The 15,033-nt window shown below is 49.1% G+C and overlaps 1 protein-coding gene across 4 annotated transcripts in view; it reads left to right on the top strand.

The window, feature by feature from the left end:
* Positions 1 to 7,966, top strand: part of LOC140468227 (3',5'-cyclic-AMP phosphodiesterase 4B-like) — a 666,103-nt gene extending 658,137 nt beyond the window's left edge. For all 4 annotated transcript variants that reach the window (XM_072564484.1, XM_072564485.1, XM_072564486.1 and 1 more), the window contains 2 exons: positions 5,669 to 5,851; positions 6,262 to 7,966. In XM_072564484.1, the coding sequence (XP_072420585.1) occupies positions 5,669 to 5,851; positions 6,262 to 6,648 (570 nt within the window). In that variant the 3' untranslated portion in view covers positions 6,649 to 7,966. The remainder of the gene's footprint in view (positions 1 to 5,668; positions 5,852 to 6,261) is intronic.
* Positions 7,967 to 15,033: the final 7,067 nt, after the last annotated feature.

Raw genomic sequence — 15,033 nt, 5'->3', positions numbered from 1 at the left:
GTACAGACTGTGTGTCCCATGTCAGAGAGTACGGACTGTGTGCCCAGTGTCAGAGAGTACGGACTGTGTGTCCCGTGTCAGAGAGTACGGACTGTGTGCGCAGTGTCAGAGAGTACGGACTGTGTGCGCAGTGTCAGAGAGTACGGACTGTGTGTCCACTGTCAGAGAGTACGGACTGTGTGTCCTGTGTCAGAGAGTACGGACTGTGTGCCCAGTGTCAGAGAGTACGGACTGTGTGTCCACTGTCAGAGAGTATGGACTGTGTGTCCAGTGTCAGAGAGTACAGACTGTGTGCCCAGTGTCAGAGAGTACGGACTGTGTGCGCAGTGTCAGAGAGTATGGATTGTGTGTCCCATGTCAGAGAGTACGGACTGTTTGTCCCGTGTCAGAGAGTACGGACTGTGTGTCCCGTGTCAGAGAGTACGGACTGTGTGCCCTGTGTCAGAGAGTACGGACTGTGTGCCCAGTGTCAGAGAGTACGGACTGTGTGTCCCGTGTCAGAGAGTACAGACTGTGTGTCCCGTGTCAGAGAGTACGGACTGTGTGTCCTGTGTCAGAGAGTACAGACTGTGTGTCCCGTGTCAGAGAGTACGGACTGTGTGCCCAGTGTCAGAGAGTACGGACTGTGTGTCCTGTGTCAGAGAGTACGGACTGTGTGTCCACTGTCAGAGAGTACGGACTGTGTGTCCCGTGTCAGAGAGTACGGACTGTGTGCGCAGTGTCAGAGAGTACGGACTGTGTGTCCACTGTCAGAGAGTACGGACTGTGTGTCCACTGTCAGAGAGTACGGACTGTGTGTCCCGTGTCAGAGAGTACGGACTGTGTGTCCCGTGTCAGAGAGAATGGGCTGTGTGTCCCGTGTCAGAGAGTACGGACTGTGTGTCCCATGTTAGAGAATACGACCGTGTGCCCAGTGTCAGAGAGTACGGACTGTGTATCCCGTGTCAATGCGTACGGACTGTGTGTCCTGTGTCAGAGAGTATGGACCGTGTGTCCAGTGTCAGAGATAACTGACAGTGTGTCTCGTGTCAGAGAGTACGGACTGTGTGTCCAGTGTCAGAGAGTACAGAATGTGTGCCCTGTGTCAGAGTGTACGGACTGTGTGTCCAGTGTCAGAGAGTACGGACTGTGTGTCCCGTGTCAGAGAGTACGGACTGTGTGCCCAGTGTCAGAGAGTACGGACTGTGTGTCCCGTGTCAGAGAGTACGGACTGTGTGTCCCGTGTCAGAGAGTACGGACTGTGTGTCCACTGTCAGAGAGTACGGACTGTGTGTCCACTGTCAGAGAGTACGGACTGTGTGCCCTGTGTCAGGAAGTACGGACTGTGTATCCCATGTCAGTGCGTACGGACTGTGTGTCCCCTGTCTGAGTGTACCGACTGTGTGTCCTGTGTCAAAGAGTAAGGACTGTGTGTCCCGTGTCAGAGAGTACGGGCTGTGTGTCCCGTGTCAGAGAGTACGGACTGTGTGTCCCGTGTTAGAGAGTATGGACCGTGTGCCCAGTGTCAGAGAGTACGGGCTGTGTGTCCAGTGTCAGAGAGTACGGACTGTGTGTCCCGTGTTAGAGAATACGACTGTGTGCCCAGTGTCAGAGAGTATGGGCTGTGTTTCCCGTGTCAATGCGTACGGCCTGTATATCCCGTGTCAGAGAGTACGGACTGTGTGTCCAGTGTCAGAGTGTAGGGACCGTGTGCCCAGTGTCAGAGAGTACGGACTGTGTTTCCAGTGTCAGAGAGTACGGACTGTGTGTCCTGTGTCAGAGAGTACGGACTGTGTGCGCCGTGTCAGAGAGTACGGACTGTGTGTCCACTGTCAGAGAGTACGGACTGTGTGTCCTGTGTCAGAGAGTACGGACTGTGTGCCCAGTGTCAGAGAGTACGGATTGTGTGTCCTGTGTCAGAGAGTACAGACTGTGTGTCCCGTGTCAGAGGGTACAGACTGTGTGTCCCAGTGTCACAGTGTACGGACTGTGTGTCCCGTGTCAGAGAGTATGGACTGTGTGTCCAGTGTCGAGAGTACGGACTGTGTGTCCCGTGTCAGAGAGTACGGACTGTGTGTCCAGTGTCAGAGAGTACGGACGGTATGTCCCGTGTCAGAGAGTACGGACTGTGTGTCCAGTGTCAGAGAGTTCGGACGGTATGTCCCATGTCAGAGAGTACGGACTGTATGTCCAGTGTCAGATAGTATGGACGGGGTATCCCGTGTCAGAGAGTACGGACAGTATGTCCCGTGTCAGAGAGTACGGACTGTGTGTCCAGTGTCAGAGAGTATGGACTGTGTGTCCCGTGTCAGAGAGTACGGACTGTGTGTCCCATGTCAGAGAGTACGGACTGTGTGTCCCGTGTTAGAGAATACGACCGTGTGCCCAGTGTCAGAGAGTACGGGCTGTGTGTCCCGTGTCAGAGAGTACGGACTGTGTGTCCAGTGTCAGAGAGTAGGGCCTGTGTGTCCCATGTCAGAGAGAATGGACCATGTGCCCAGTGTCAGAGAGTACGGACTGTGTGTCCCGTGTCAGAAAGTACGGACTGTGTGTCCCGTGTCAGAGAGTACGGGCTGTGTGTCCCGTGTCAGATAGTACGGACTGTGTGTCCCGTGTCAGAAAGTACGGACTGTGTGTCCCGTGTTAGAGAGTATGGACTGTGTGTCTAGTGTCAGAGAGTATTGACTGTGTGCCCAGTGTCAGAGAGTACGGGCTGTGTTTCCCGTGTCAATGCGTACGGACTGTATATCCCGTGTCAGAGAGTACGGACTGTGTGTCCAGTGTCAGAGTGAAGGGACTGTGTGCCCAGTGTCAGAGAGTACGGACTGTGTGTCCAGTGTCAGAGAGTACGGACTGTGTGTCCTGTGTCAGAGAGTACGGACTGTGTGTCCTGTGTCAGAGAGTACGGACTGTGTGTCCTGTGTCAGAGAGTACGGACTGTGTGTCCACTGTCAGAGAGTACGGACTGTGTGTCCTGTGTCAGAGAGTACGGACTGTGTGTCCTGTGTCAGAGAGTACGGACTGTGTGCCCAGTGTCAGAGAGTACGGACTGTGTGCGCCGTGTCAGAGCGTACGGACTGTGTGTCCACTGTCAGAGAGTACGGACTGTGTGTCCTGTGTCAGAGAGTACGGACTGTGTGTCCTGTGTCAGAGAGTACGGACTGTGTCCCGTGTCAGAGAGTACGGACTGTGTGTCCCAGTGTCACAGTGTACGGACTGTGTGTCCCGTGTCAGAGAGTATGGACTGTGTGTCCCGTGTCAGAGAGTATGGACTGTGTGTCCAGTGTCAGAGAGTACGGACTGTGTGTCCAGTGTCAGAGAGTACGGACTGTGTGTCCAGTGTCAGAGAGTACGGACTGTGTGTCCAGTGTCAGAGAGTACGGACGGTATGTCCCGTGTCAGAGAGTACGGACTGTATGTCCCGTGTCAGAGAGTACGGACTGTGTGTCCAGTGTCAGAGAGTATGGACGGGGTATCCCGTGTCAGAGAGTACGGACTGTATGTCCCGTGTCAGAGAGTACGGACTGTGTGTCCAGTGTCAGGGAGTATGGACGGGGTATCCCGTGTCAGAGAGTACGGACTGTGTGTCCAGTGTCAGAGAGTACGGACTGTGTGTCCTGTGTCTGAGAGCACGGACTGTGTGTCCCGTGTCTGAGAGCACGGACTGTGTGTCCCGTGTCAGAGAGTACGGACTGTGTGCCCACTGTCAGAGAGTATGGACTGTGTGTCCTGTGTCTGAGAGCACGGACTGTGTGTCCCGTGTCAGAGAGTACGGACTGTGTGTCCTGTGTCTGAGAGCACGGACTGTGTGTCCCGTGTCAGAGAGTACGGACTGTGTGCCCACTGTCAGAGAGTATGGACTGTGTGTCCCATGTCAGAGAGTACGGACTGTGTGTCCCATGTTAGAGAATACAGACCCTGTTTCCCTGGTCAGAGTGTCTGGACTGTGTGTCCAAGGTGAGATTGTATGACTGTTTGTCCCACATGAGACTGTACGGACTGTGTGTCCAGTGCCAGAGAGTACGGATGGGGTATCCTGTGTCCGAGAGTACGGACTGGGTGTCCCGTAGCAGAGAGTACGGACTGTGTGTCCCGTGTCAGAGAATATGGACCGTGTGCCCAGTGTCAGAGAGTATGGACCGTGTATCCCGTGTCAATGCGTACGGACTGTGTGTCCCGTGTCTGAGAGTACGGACTGTGTGTCCAGTGTCAGAGAGTACGGATTGTGTGTCCCGTGTCAGAGAGTACGGACTGTGCCACCCCTGTCTCAGAGTACGAACTGTGTGTCCCGTGTCAGAGTGTACGGACTGTGTGTCCCATGTCAGAGAGTACGGATTGTGTGTCCCGTGTCAGAGAGTAGGGACTGTGCCACCCCTGTCTCAGAGTACGGACTGTGTGTCCCGTGTCAGAGTGTACGGACTGTGTGTCCCGTGTCAGAGTGTACGGACTGTGTGTCCCGTGTCAGAGAGTACGGACTGTGTGTCCCGTGTCTGAGAGTACGGACTGTGTGTGCAGTGTCAGAGAGTACGGACTGTGTGTCCCGTGTCAGAGAGTACGGACTGTGTGTCCCATGTCAGAGAGTACGGACTGTGTGTCCCGTGTCAGAGAGTACGGACTGTGTGTCCCATGTCAGAGAGTACGGACTGTGTGCCCAGAGTCAGAGAGTACGGACTGTGTGTCCCGTGTCAGAGAGTACGGACTGTGTGCCCAGTGTCAGAGAGTACGGACTGTGTGCCCAGTGTCAGAGAGTACGGACTGTGTGCCCAGTGTCAGAGAGTACGGACTGTGTGTCCTGTGTCAGAGAGTACGGACTGTGTGTCCTGTGTCAGAGAGTACGGACTGTGTGTCCCGTGTCAGAGAGTACGGACTGTGTGTCCCATGTCAGAGAGTACGGACTGTGTGTCCCGTGTCAGAGTGTACGGACTGTGTGTCCCGTGTCTGAGAGTACGGACTGTGTGTGCAGTGTCAGAGAGTACGGACTGTGTGTCCCGTGTCAGAGAGTACGGACTGTGTGTCCCGTGTCTGAGAGTACGGACTGTGTGTGCAGTGTCAGAGAGTACGGACTGTGTGTCCCGTGTCAGAGAGTACGGACTGTGTGTCCCATGTCAGAGTGTACGGACTGTGTGTCCCGTGTCAGAGAGTACGGACTGTGTGTCCCGTGTCTGAGAGTACGGACTGTGTGTGCAGTGTCAGAGAGTACGGACTGTGTGTCCCGTGTCAGAGAGTACGGACTGTGTGTCCCATGTCAGAGAGTACGGACTGTGTGTCCCGTGTCAGAGAGTACGGACTGTGTGTCCCGTGTCAGAGTGTACGGACTGTGTGTCCCATGTCAGAGAGTACGGACTGTGTGTCCCGTGTCAGAGAGTACGGACCGTGTGTGCAGTGTCAGAGAGTACGGACTGTGTGTCCCGTGTCAGAGAGTACAGACTGTGTGTACCCTGTCAGAGAGTACGGACTGTGTGTGCAGTGTCGGAGAGTACGGACTGTGTGTCCAGTGTCAGATTGTATGGACCGTGTGTCCCGTGTCAGAGAGTACGGCCTGTGAGCCCTGTCACATATGTGCTGCCTACGTGAAAAATGTTGAAAGCTGCAGAATCAATGATTCCCTGATAACCATGTCTGAGCTCCCACTCGATCCCCTGAGTTTAGTTCCCATGGTTACTCAGAGTCGGTATGTTTGTGTTGCTAGGTGATGAGAAATATGGTTCACTGTGCTGACCTGAGTAATCCTACCAAACCACTGGAGTTGTACCGGCAGTGGACAGATCGCATCCTGGAAGAGTTTTTCCGTCAGGGAGATAAGGAACGAGAGCGCGGCATGGAGATCAGCCCAATGTGTGACAAACACACAGCCTCAGTGGAAAAGACCCAGGTATTTACTGAAACAAGGGAGAGGTCATCTATGAACAACTGAGCCATGTATTTCATTTAGCCTCAGCACTCCTGAGTTATTGAAGACTTCTGCTGTCCTCTTCCTTCTGTCAAACAGTATTTGAGTATGAGCACAGGTTGTCATGCACCCATCAGTGTAAGATCGGGCTGGTTCTCAGTGTCAGTCTGGTTATAAATGATCCCAAATCCAGGTTTTCCCTACATGAGGACCACAATATGGGACAGTCAGCAAGACCTGCTTCTCCCAGGAATCTCGGTCCTGAATAACTATGTCCACAGCAAGGAGAGCATAGGGAGAGCAAGGTAATGGGGGGAGAAGCCAAGGAAGGTAAGTGCTCAGGGGATGGAATAAGGTTTATTGTCTCTGATGCCATTCTCTGTGCTTTGCAGGTGGGATTCATTGACTACATAGTTCACCCACTGTGGGAGACATGGGGTGACCTCGTGCACCCTGATGCCCAGGATATCCTGGACACACTTGAGGACAACAGGTACTGGTACCAGAGTATGATCCCACAGAGCCCCTCACCACCACTGGATGACCCCAGCCAGGGCGAAGAGATTTGCACTGACAAGTTCCAGTTTGAACTGACACTGGAGGAAGAAGAGGAATCTGATCGATCAGACAAGGAGAGAAACAGCACAGGAGAGGAGGAGACAAGCTGCCACAGCTCAGAAGAGACCATGTTGTGCACAGCTGAGGCACAGGAAGACAACAGCACCAAGGAGGGACAAATAGGCACCACAGCCAAGGACACATCTTCTGTAGAGTCATAAAAGAGGGAGAACAGCCCTTGTGCAAAACAGATGAAATTTGTCCATTCTTGGAGACATACGCATCATCTGTGATTGGAATCCAGGTCTGTGGGTGGATTCCAACATCAGAGCGCCCGAAAACTGAGTTAACTCAGTATGGGAAGGGGACAGGAGATCAAAGCCATTCTTTGGTTTGAACCTTTAATACGGTGAGAGGAAGTCACTTTGAAAGAGTGTGTACCTCAATCTCCCCCCAGCCCAACAGCAGTGAAAGAAACAGTCACAACCTGGGTAAATGAGAGACTTCCAACAAGAACCAGGTGGACCCACCTAAGCTCCCTCTCCCCCACATTGTTTCCATGACAAGGAATCTGTTTCTCTGAGTGTGACAGGGTCTGGGAACTGCGTGCCTTTTCTAGAATTATCTACAAGCTTTGTCTTTGTAGTTAAGTCAAGCAATGATTTGTTTTATTTTTAATGTTATATTTTACGTACTGTTTCTTATAAGTTATTCCGCAAGGTTCTAGAAAGAGCCAGATCAATGGAACATAAGCCGGTGGATATGAAGTGAAACTGGTTGCAAACACTAAACTCTGCTCCTCACTTTGTGAAGTCTTCCTCTAACCTTCTTTTGCACAATATGGCAATATCTTTGGGACTTTTTAAAATAATTTATGTTGTAGAGATTCTGTGGTGCGCACAAGTTGCTGCGCTGGCTAAGGTTGGGAATGTTTCCTCGGTTTGAGGTTTCCTGTTCTCACGTGCCAGGAGGGTACTGCACTTTCATGTCTGTGAATGGCTTTGAGAGGACCAAGGCAAGATTTGGCCCCAGCTTAAAGCTAGGACCACCTTAAACATGCCTCCTGTCTTCTCCATTCTTGTCCTCTTTAGAAGGAAATGCTGAATCCCAATGAAATCGGTTTTCACAGGATCTCCAGCACCCTACTTATTCACTCCTCTGGCATCTGGAGGAAATGTAACCATGGGAATATTATAGCCATGTCCAGTTGTGTCTTCATTAGATACACATGCATAAATATGTGTACACACTCACACACACTCACTCACTCTCACATACACCCACACACTCACTCACTCTCACATACACCCAAACACAGACACACACACTCACTCTCACATACACCTACTCACACTCACTCTCACATACAGCCACACACACACACTCACATACACCCACTCACACCCACTCACACACACATTCTCTCACATACACCCACACACACCCACACACTCACTCGCTCACATACACCCATGCACGCACACACTCACTCTCACATAGACTGGTTCACACACATATTCACCCTCACATAACTCACATACACACACACCCACACAGACACACTCACTCTCACATACACCCACTCACACACACTCTCACTCACTCACTCACATACACCCATCCACATACACACACACTCACTCTCACACCTCACACACTCACTCTCACATACACCCACTCACACACACTCACTCTCACATATACCCACTCACACACACACACACTCACTCTCACATATACCCACTCACACACACACACACTCACTCTCACATACACTCACACACACACACACTCACTCTCACATCCATCCACCCCACATACACACATGCACTCATTCTCACATATACCCACCCACACATGCACGCACACTCACTCACCCACACACACACATACATGCACTCACTCTCACATCCATCCATCCACCCACACACACACTCACTCATTCTCACATACACCCACCCACACATGCACACAGTGACCCCACATGCACACTTTCACTGACTCTCACATACACCGACCCACACCCACCCACACATTCACTCACTCTCACATATACCCACTCACACACACATTCACTCTGTAACACCCACTCACACACACACACCCACTCACATATACCCTCACACACACACTCACTCACTCTCACATATACCCATGCACGCACATGCACTCATTCTCACATACACAGACACACTCAGTCTCACATAACTCACAAACACACACAGACACACTCACTCTCACATACACCCCCACACATACTCACTCACTCTCACATACACTCACTCACACACACACTCACTCTCACATACACTCACTCACACACACACTCACTCTCACAAACACTCACTCACACACACACTCACTCTCACATACACTCACTCACACACACACATTCACTCAAGTCTCACATACACCCACACACACACATTTCACTCACACACATTCACTCACATGTTCTGATTACTATTGAGGTGCAAAGTAAATCCTGAATCTGGGATGATTTAATTCTCTGTCCCAGAATCATGAGAGGGCTCTGTTCTAAACCAGATTTTTCATTTATTTGTTTCTTTAATTATCACCAAAGGCAGGACATGAAACTGTGCTCTCCTGGTTTGCTGTACAAGGTCAGTATAAGTTTGATTTTTGTTGCCTTAAACTCAGTTTGCGCTCGTAAGAGAACTCTGTACCGGCCAACTCTCAGTCCCGGAGATGAGATTGGTGTGATGCCATAGGGATTCCCTCCTGTGCCAAGAGCCAAGCTATTGGAGTCTGCCAGAATTGCCAATATATAGCTGTTATCACCACCATAAATGCTGCATTCAATCAAGATACAGTTCATGGAAATTAATGTTGTCTTGAGTTCCAGAACCAACACACACAGAGCATGAAATAATGCATACTCTTCCCATAACAACACTCACTTCAAATCATACAATACTCAACCCATCCAGCCTCTGCTGTCTCTTTAAAGAACTATCCAATTGGTCGCACTCATCTGCTCTTTCCCCTTAGTTTTTCAAGAATTTACCTCATTCACTTTTGAAGTTTCTTTAATATCTGCTCCCACTGCCCTATTGGCTAGCACATTCCAGATCAGAATAACTCACTGTGTTAAAAAAACGGTCTTTTATCTCCACTTGTTCTTTGGTCTTTAATCTGTGCCCCAGTGTTACCTGCCTCCTGGAAGTAGATTCCTGCTAACTTCCTTGACCAAAACCTCTCATTACCATCGTGCTCAGAGTCAGGTCAGCCAAGGAATTACTAAAGCATTAGGATCCTGCAACAAACTTATCCCCAAAAGAATTATCATCATGAAGTTACAAATAATTGAGACAACTCATGTTCCCCCGCCCCCCACCTCCCCCCCCCCTCCCCCCCGCCCCCCCCACCTCCCCCCCCCCCCCCCCCCCCACCTTAGCTGAACAGACAAGTACCAGAAACACCAGCTGGGGATACAGTAGCCATTCTGAACAGTCTTCACCAAGCAGCCAAGATCAGGCACAGCTCTGTAGTTCTTGTACAGTTTTTTTTTAGTTTTTATTGTTCACAATTTTATTTGTTTGGTTCTGGTTTGTACATAATGTAATGTTTGTAAATGATTCTCTAAAGCAGTTATGATATGGAGGCTGAAAGATAGTACTGAGGAGAAGAAATGATAAATCCTTTGTATTATAATGTGATATGTATTGCCCTTGGAAACTGTCACCTACATTCAGCCAGTGCTGTTCCTCAAGTAAGGGACTGGGCAAAAAACTATTTTAAATGTGTCACCACCAAATACTCACTCATCCATTTACTGTGATGGAGGAATGGTTACAAATAAGAGATTGAATCAGACAATACAGATCCGACGAGACTCCCTTACAATCTAAATTATGCTCTGAATGTGAGATATTATTAACAAATCGCAATGGGCAGAGCAATGCAAAAAGTACGACCATCTTTTCCAGTGCAGATATCCCATTAAACTGATTTTCAGCTTCACTTCATCTTGTCCATTCATCCACTTGTGAACAAAATACTTGCAATTGGCCCCTCACTCATTCCCCCCTCACCCATTCCCCCCTCACCCATTCCCCCCTCACCCATTCCCCCCTCACCCATTCCCCCCTCACTCATTCCCCCCTCACCCATTCCCCACCCGATCATCCCCCCCCCCCCCCCCCCCAATTTCCCACTGTGTCTACTCTTCTTCATTCACCTCTTTTCCAACACTTGCCTTTGGCCATCACAAGCTTATTATTCCCTCTTACTCATTCCCATCTTCCTCTTCCCATTCCCGGATCCCTACCAATTTCCCCCATACCCCTTTACAACCCTCACCCATTCGTAGACTCTGAGCTATTCCACACCTGGTTGGTCACATTGTTCTTTCTCTGAATCATGTTTCGAGAATTTTAAGAATATTGGAAACTGCAAACAAGAAATGGAACATTTTGTTGTGCCTGTGCAGTAATGTCGTCACACCAACCGAAGCATATCCCAGCACATTAGTAAACAAGATGGTGGAGTCTCCAATGTTTCTGAAATGCAGCATCCAATGGGTGTATTAGCTCAGATAGTTCCAGTCAGACAGCCTGTGGTGAGGGTGAGATGTATAACACCCTGTATGAACCCAAACTTGTTTGGCTCTCACTACTTTTTCAAATGGAGAAACAGCTGACTCCAGCAAAACCCCAATTCACTGCATCAGGTCTGAGCCACTGCACTGGTTCTACCCTCACTGCAATAGCAGTACATTCAGTTCCAGAATTAGTGAAACTTCATGCAATTGTCACGGACTACTAACAAAAGAATCTTCCAAAAAATATTTGGGCAAGATGGGTCATGGGTCAGCAGTGGTCAATGTTGGATGAATTTGAACATTTCTCTGTCTGATTTTCAGTCCAAGGTGCCCACAGAATGCAGGATTCTCTAGGATGGTTTCATAAAGGAAACTGAGCACTTTCAACTTTCCATATTCAATAAATGGATCTATTGTACATTGTAGCATTAAATCGTACAGAAACATGTTTGAAAAACTATTAAAAAATCACTTGAAATTACTTGTAACATTTGTATATTTGTGTGATAGTGCTCAGGTCTGACTCATAACCAGCTTTATATCTCAGTGTGCCTGAGGCTCAGATCACTCTCAATCTCTAGCAGTGTTAGAAAGTGTTTCTATCAATAAAATAACACCCCATAGAATGTCCAAGGCCAAGCCCTCCCAATACGTACATTGTGGAATGTGTGATTTACTGATTTTAGAATCACGCTTATTGAATGCGTAAGGAATTTCAGCCAATGAGAGAACCATGGGAAATGTCAAGGAATAAAAAGCACAAAGGAGGTCCAAAAGGTTTGTTGTAATTATTCTCTTTCATGGACTCACTGGTGACTATTCATCCCAACTCTACCTCGACATTATGACTTACTGGGGTAGTGCACTGGAAATCAAGACCCTCTATTTCCAGTGTTTTCAAAAAATTAGATTTGATAAAAATAAGCAGAATTCCCCAATTTACCAACCTTTTAGATCCAGGTTGACAGAAAGCACAAAGCAGATTTCTGTATTTAAATTATTATAATTCTAGTTACAGATAAACAAGTATGAACCTTTGGCACACAACTCTATTAGTTAGAGTTCTAACCCCTAATAAAACTCCCCTTTATGCACATATACATGCTGAAAAAACTGTGTTATAAGTAGAGAGAAAGAGTGGGAAGGCAGTATTTCATGTCCATGTTTTGTTGAGATGATCATTTTGGCTTGTCAGGACTTACTCAAAAAGAATCTGACTTATTGGTTAAAGCAACAATTTGCAGCAGATGATTAGGAGAAATAAATTGGCCTTTTCCCTGCAGAGTGAAAGTCAGCTCCTTCCATTTTGGAAGCCCAGAAGATTCTGCTCCTAGATACTTCATAATCAATCCGTCCAGAGATGTTTTTACACACCTTTGGAGTTGGTGGGACTTGACCCCAGCCTCCTGACTCAGAGGTAAGAACACGAGTATTGTATCACAGGAGTCCTTTAGGCTGCTGGCTATATCATTCACACCCAGAAGCAGTTCAGGTAATTGGGAACCAATCGCAAATGGTTGTTGGCAAGTAGAAAATCTCTCTGATCGATCCACAGTCCAACCAACTACTTGTTGCTGACCAAACCTCTAATCATGACAGATCCGGTAAGCTCCCCCACTGTCCAAGCAGCAGTGTAAATAGCAATCACAATGAAAGCCAGGTGACAGTTTTAAACAATGCAGTAAGCTTTTCAACAGTACTTAGTTTTGAAACCCATCTCCACCTCCCTCGACACTGTCCTATCCCCCCTCGTCCAGGAACTCCCCACATTTGAGACACCATCCCAGCCCCCTCCACTTCATCTTCACCATGGATATCCAATCCCTCTACACCTCCATCCAGCATGACCAGCGCCTCCAAGCCCTCCATTTCTTCCTCTCCCGACATCCCCAACAGTATCCTTCCTCCTGGCATTCGTTTGGCTGAACTGGTCTTCAACCTCAACAATTTCTCCTTTGAATCTTCCCACTTCCCCCAGACCAAAGGGATAGCCATGTGCACCCACATGGGCGCCAGCTATGCCTGTCTCTTTGTTGGCTATGTAGAACAGTTGATCTTCCGTAATTACACCGGCACCACTCCCCACCTCTTCCTCCGCTACATTGATGACTGCATTGGTGCCACCTCGTGCTCCCGCGTGGAGGTCAAGCAGTTCATCAACTTCACCAATACATTCCGCCCCGACCTTAAATTTACCTGGACCATCTCTGACACCTCACTCCCCTTCCTGGTCCTCTCCATCTCCATTAATGACGACCGCCTTAACACTGACATTTTTTTACAAACCCACCTACTCCCACAGCTACCTGGATTACACCTCTTCCCACCCTACCTCCTGAAAAAATGCCATCCCGTATTCCCAATTCCTCCACCTCCGCCGTATCTGCTCCCAGGAGGACCAGTTCCACCACAGAACTCACCAGATGGCCTCCTTCTTTAGAGACCGTAATTTCCCTTCCCACGTGGTTAAAGATGCCCTCCAACGCATCTCATCCACATCCTGCACCTCCGCCCTCAGACCCCACCCCTCCAACCGTAACAAGGACAGAATGCCCCTGGTGCTCACCTTCCACCCTACAAACCTTCGCATAAACCAAATCATCCGTCAACATTTCTGCCACCTCCAAAAAGACCCCACCACCAGGGATATATTTCCCTCCCCACCCCTTTCCGCCTTCCGCAAAGACCGTTCCCTCCATGACTACCTGGTCAGGTCCACACCCCCCCTTCAATCCACTCTCCCATCTTGGCACACTCCCCTGCCACTGCAAGAATTGCAAAACCTGTGCCCACACCTCCTCCCTCACCTCCATCCAAGGCCCCAAAGGAGCCTTCCACATCCATCAAAGTTTCACCTGCACATCCACCAATATCATTTATTGTATCCGTTGCTCCCGATGTGGTCTCCTCTACATTGGGGAGACTGGACGCCTTCTTGCAGAGCCCTTTAGGGAACATCTCCGGGACACCCGCACCAATCAATCCCACCGCTCCATGGCTGAACATTTCAACTCCCCCTCCCACTCTGCCGAGGACATGGAGGTCCTGGGCCTCCTTCACCGCCGCTCCCTCACCACCAGACGCCTGGAGGAAGAACACCTCATCTTCCGCCTCGGAACACTTCAACCCCAGGGCATCAATGTGGACTTCAACAGTTTCCTCATTTCCCCTCCCCTTCCAGCTCAGCACTGTCCTCATCACCTGTCCCACATATCCACTCCACCCTCCTCTCCGACCTATCACCTTCATCCCCACCTCCATCCACCTATTGTACTCTCAGCTACCTTCTCCCCAACCCCACCTCCCCCCCACATCCCATTTATCTCTCCGTCCCGGAGGCTCCCTGTCTCATTCCTGATGAAAGGCTTTTGCCTGAAATGTTGATTTTCCTGCTCCTCAGATGCTGCCTGACCTGCTGTGCTTTTCCAGCACCACCCTAATCTTGACTCTGATCTCTAGCATCTGCAGTACCCACTTTTGCCTTTTCCCATTTCAGTCCAGAATCAAACAACACGGACATATAAAAAGGTCTTTACACAGAATAAATACTGCCCCCACTGCCTTGATCCCAAATTACTCCCATAGCTCTCTGTTTTCCCATACTAACTGCAAATAAATCCCACTAACCTGCTCTCTTCCCATACCCCTGTTTTCAGCTTGCAGTTTGCTCCATTCTGCTCAATTTGAGTTGGTAAAAAAGAAGCAGCACTTCAGAAATCAAAAAAAAGTTTTCTTAAAGCTAACCAATTATTTAACATTTTCTCTCAGTGATCCGACCGACTTCCCGTGAGTTTAAAGTAAATTTGGAGAGCTCCTTCAGAAACTCCAAAACCAAAGGTTGGTCCCAAACATCTTCCAAACCTTAAACTCTCATCAAGTGTACCTTATGAAAGATGTCACTCTGCTGATTTTTAAAATGACTCTTGTCTTTAAGGTATAAGGAACTTGTGACATTATGGAAAATGTGAGAAACTGTACAATTTTTCAGGAAGTCTAAAAAATGTTCAGCATCCACATTTGAGTAAGTCCCATTATAAATATG

The sequence above is a fragment of the Chiloscyllium punctatum genome, chromosome 46 (assembly GCF_047496795.1).
Source record: "Chiloscyllium punctatum isolate Juve2018m chromosome 46, sChiPun1.3, whole genome shotgun sequence".
NCBI classification, from domain to species: domain Eukaryota; kingdom Metazoa; phylum Chordata; class Chondrichthyes; order Orectolobiformes; family Hemiscylliidae; genus Chiloscyllium; species Chiloscyllium punctatum.
The sequence above is the reverse complement of the archived record's forward strand: the minus strand, read 5'-3'. Positions and strand labels throughout refer to the sequence as shown.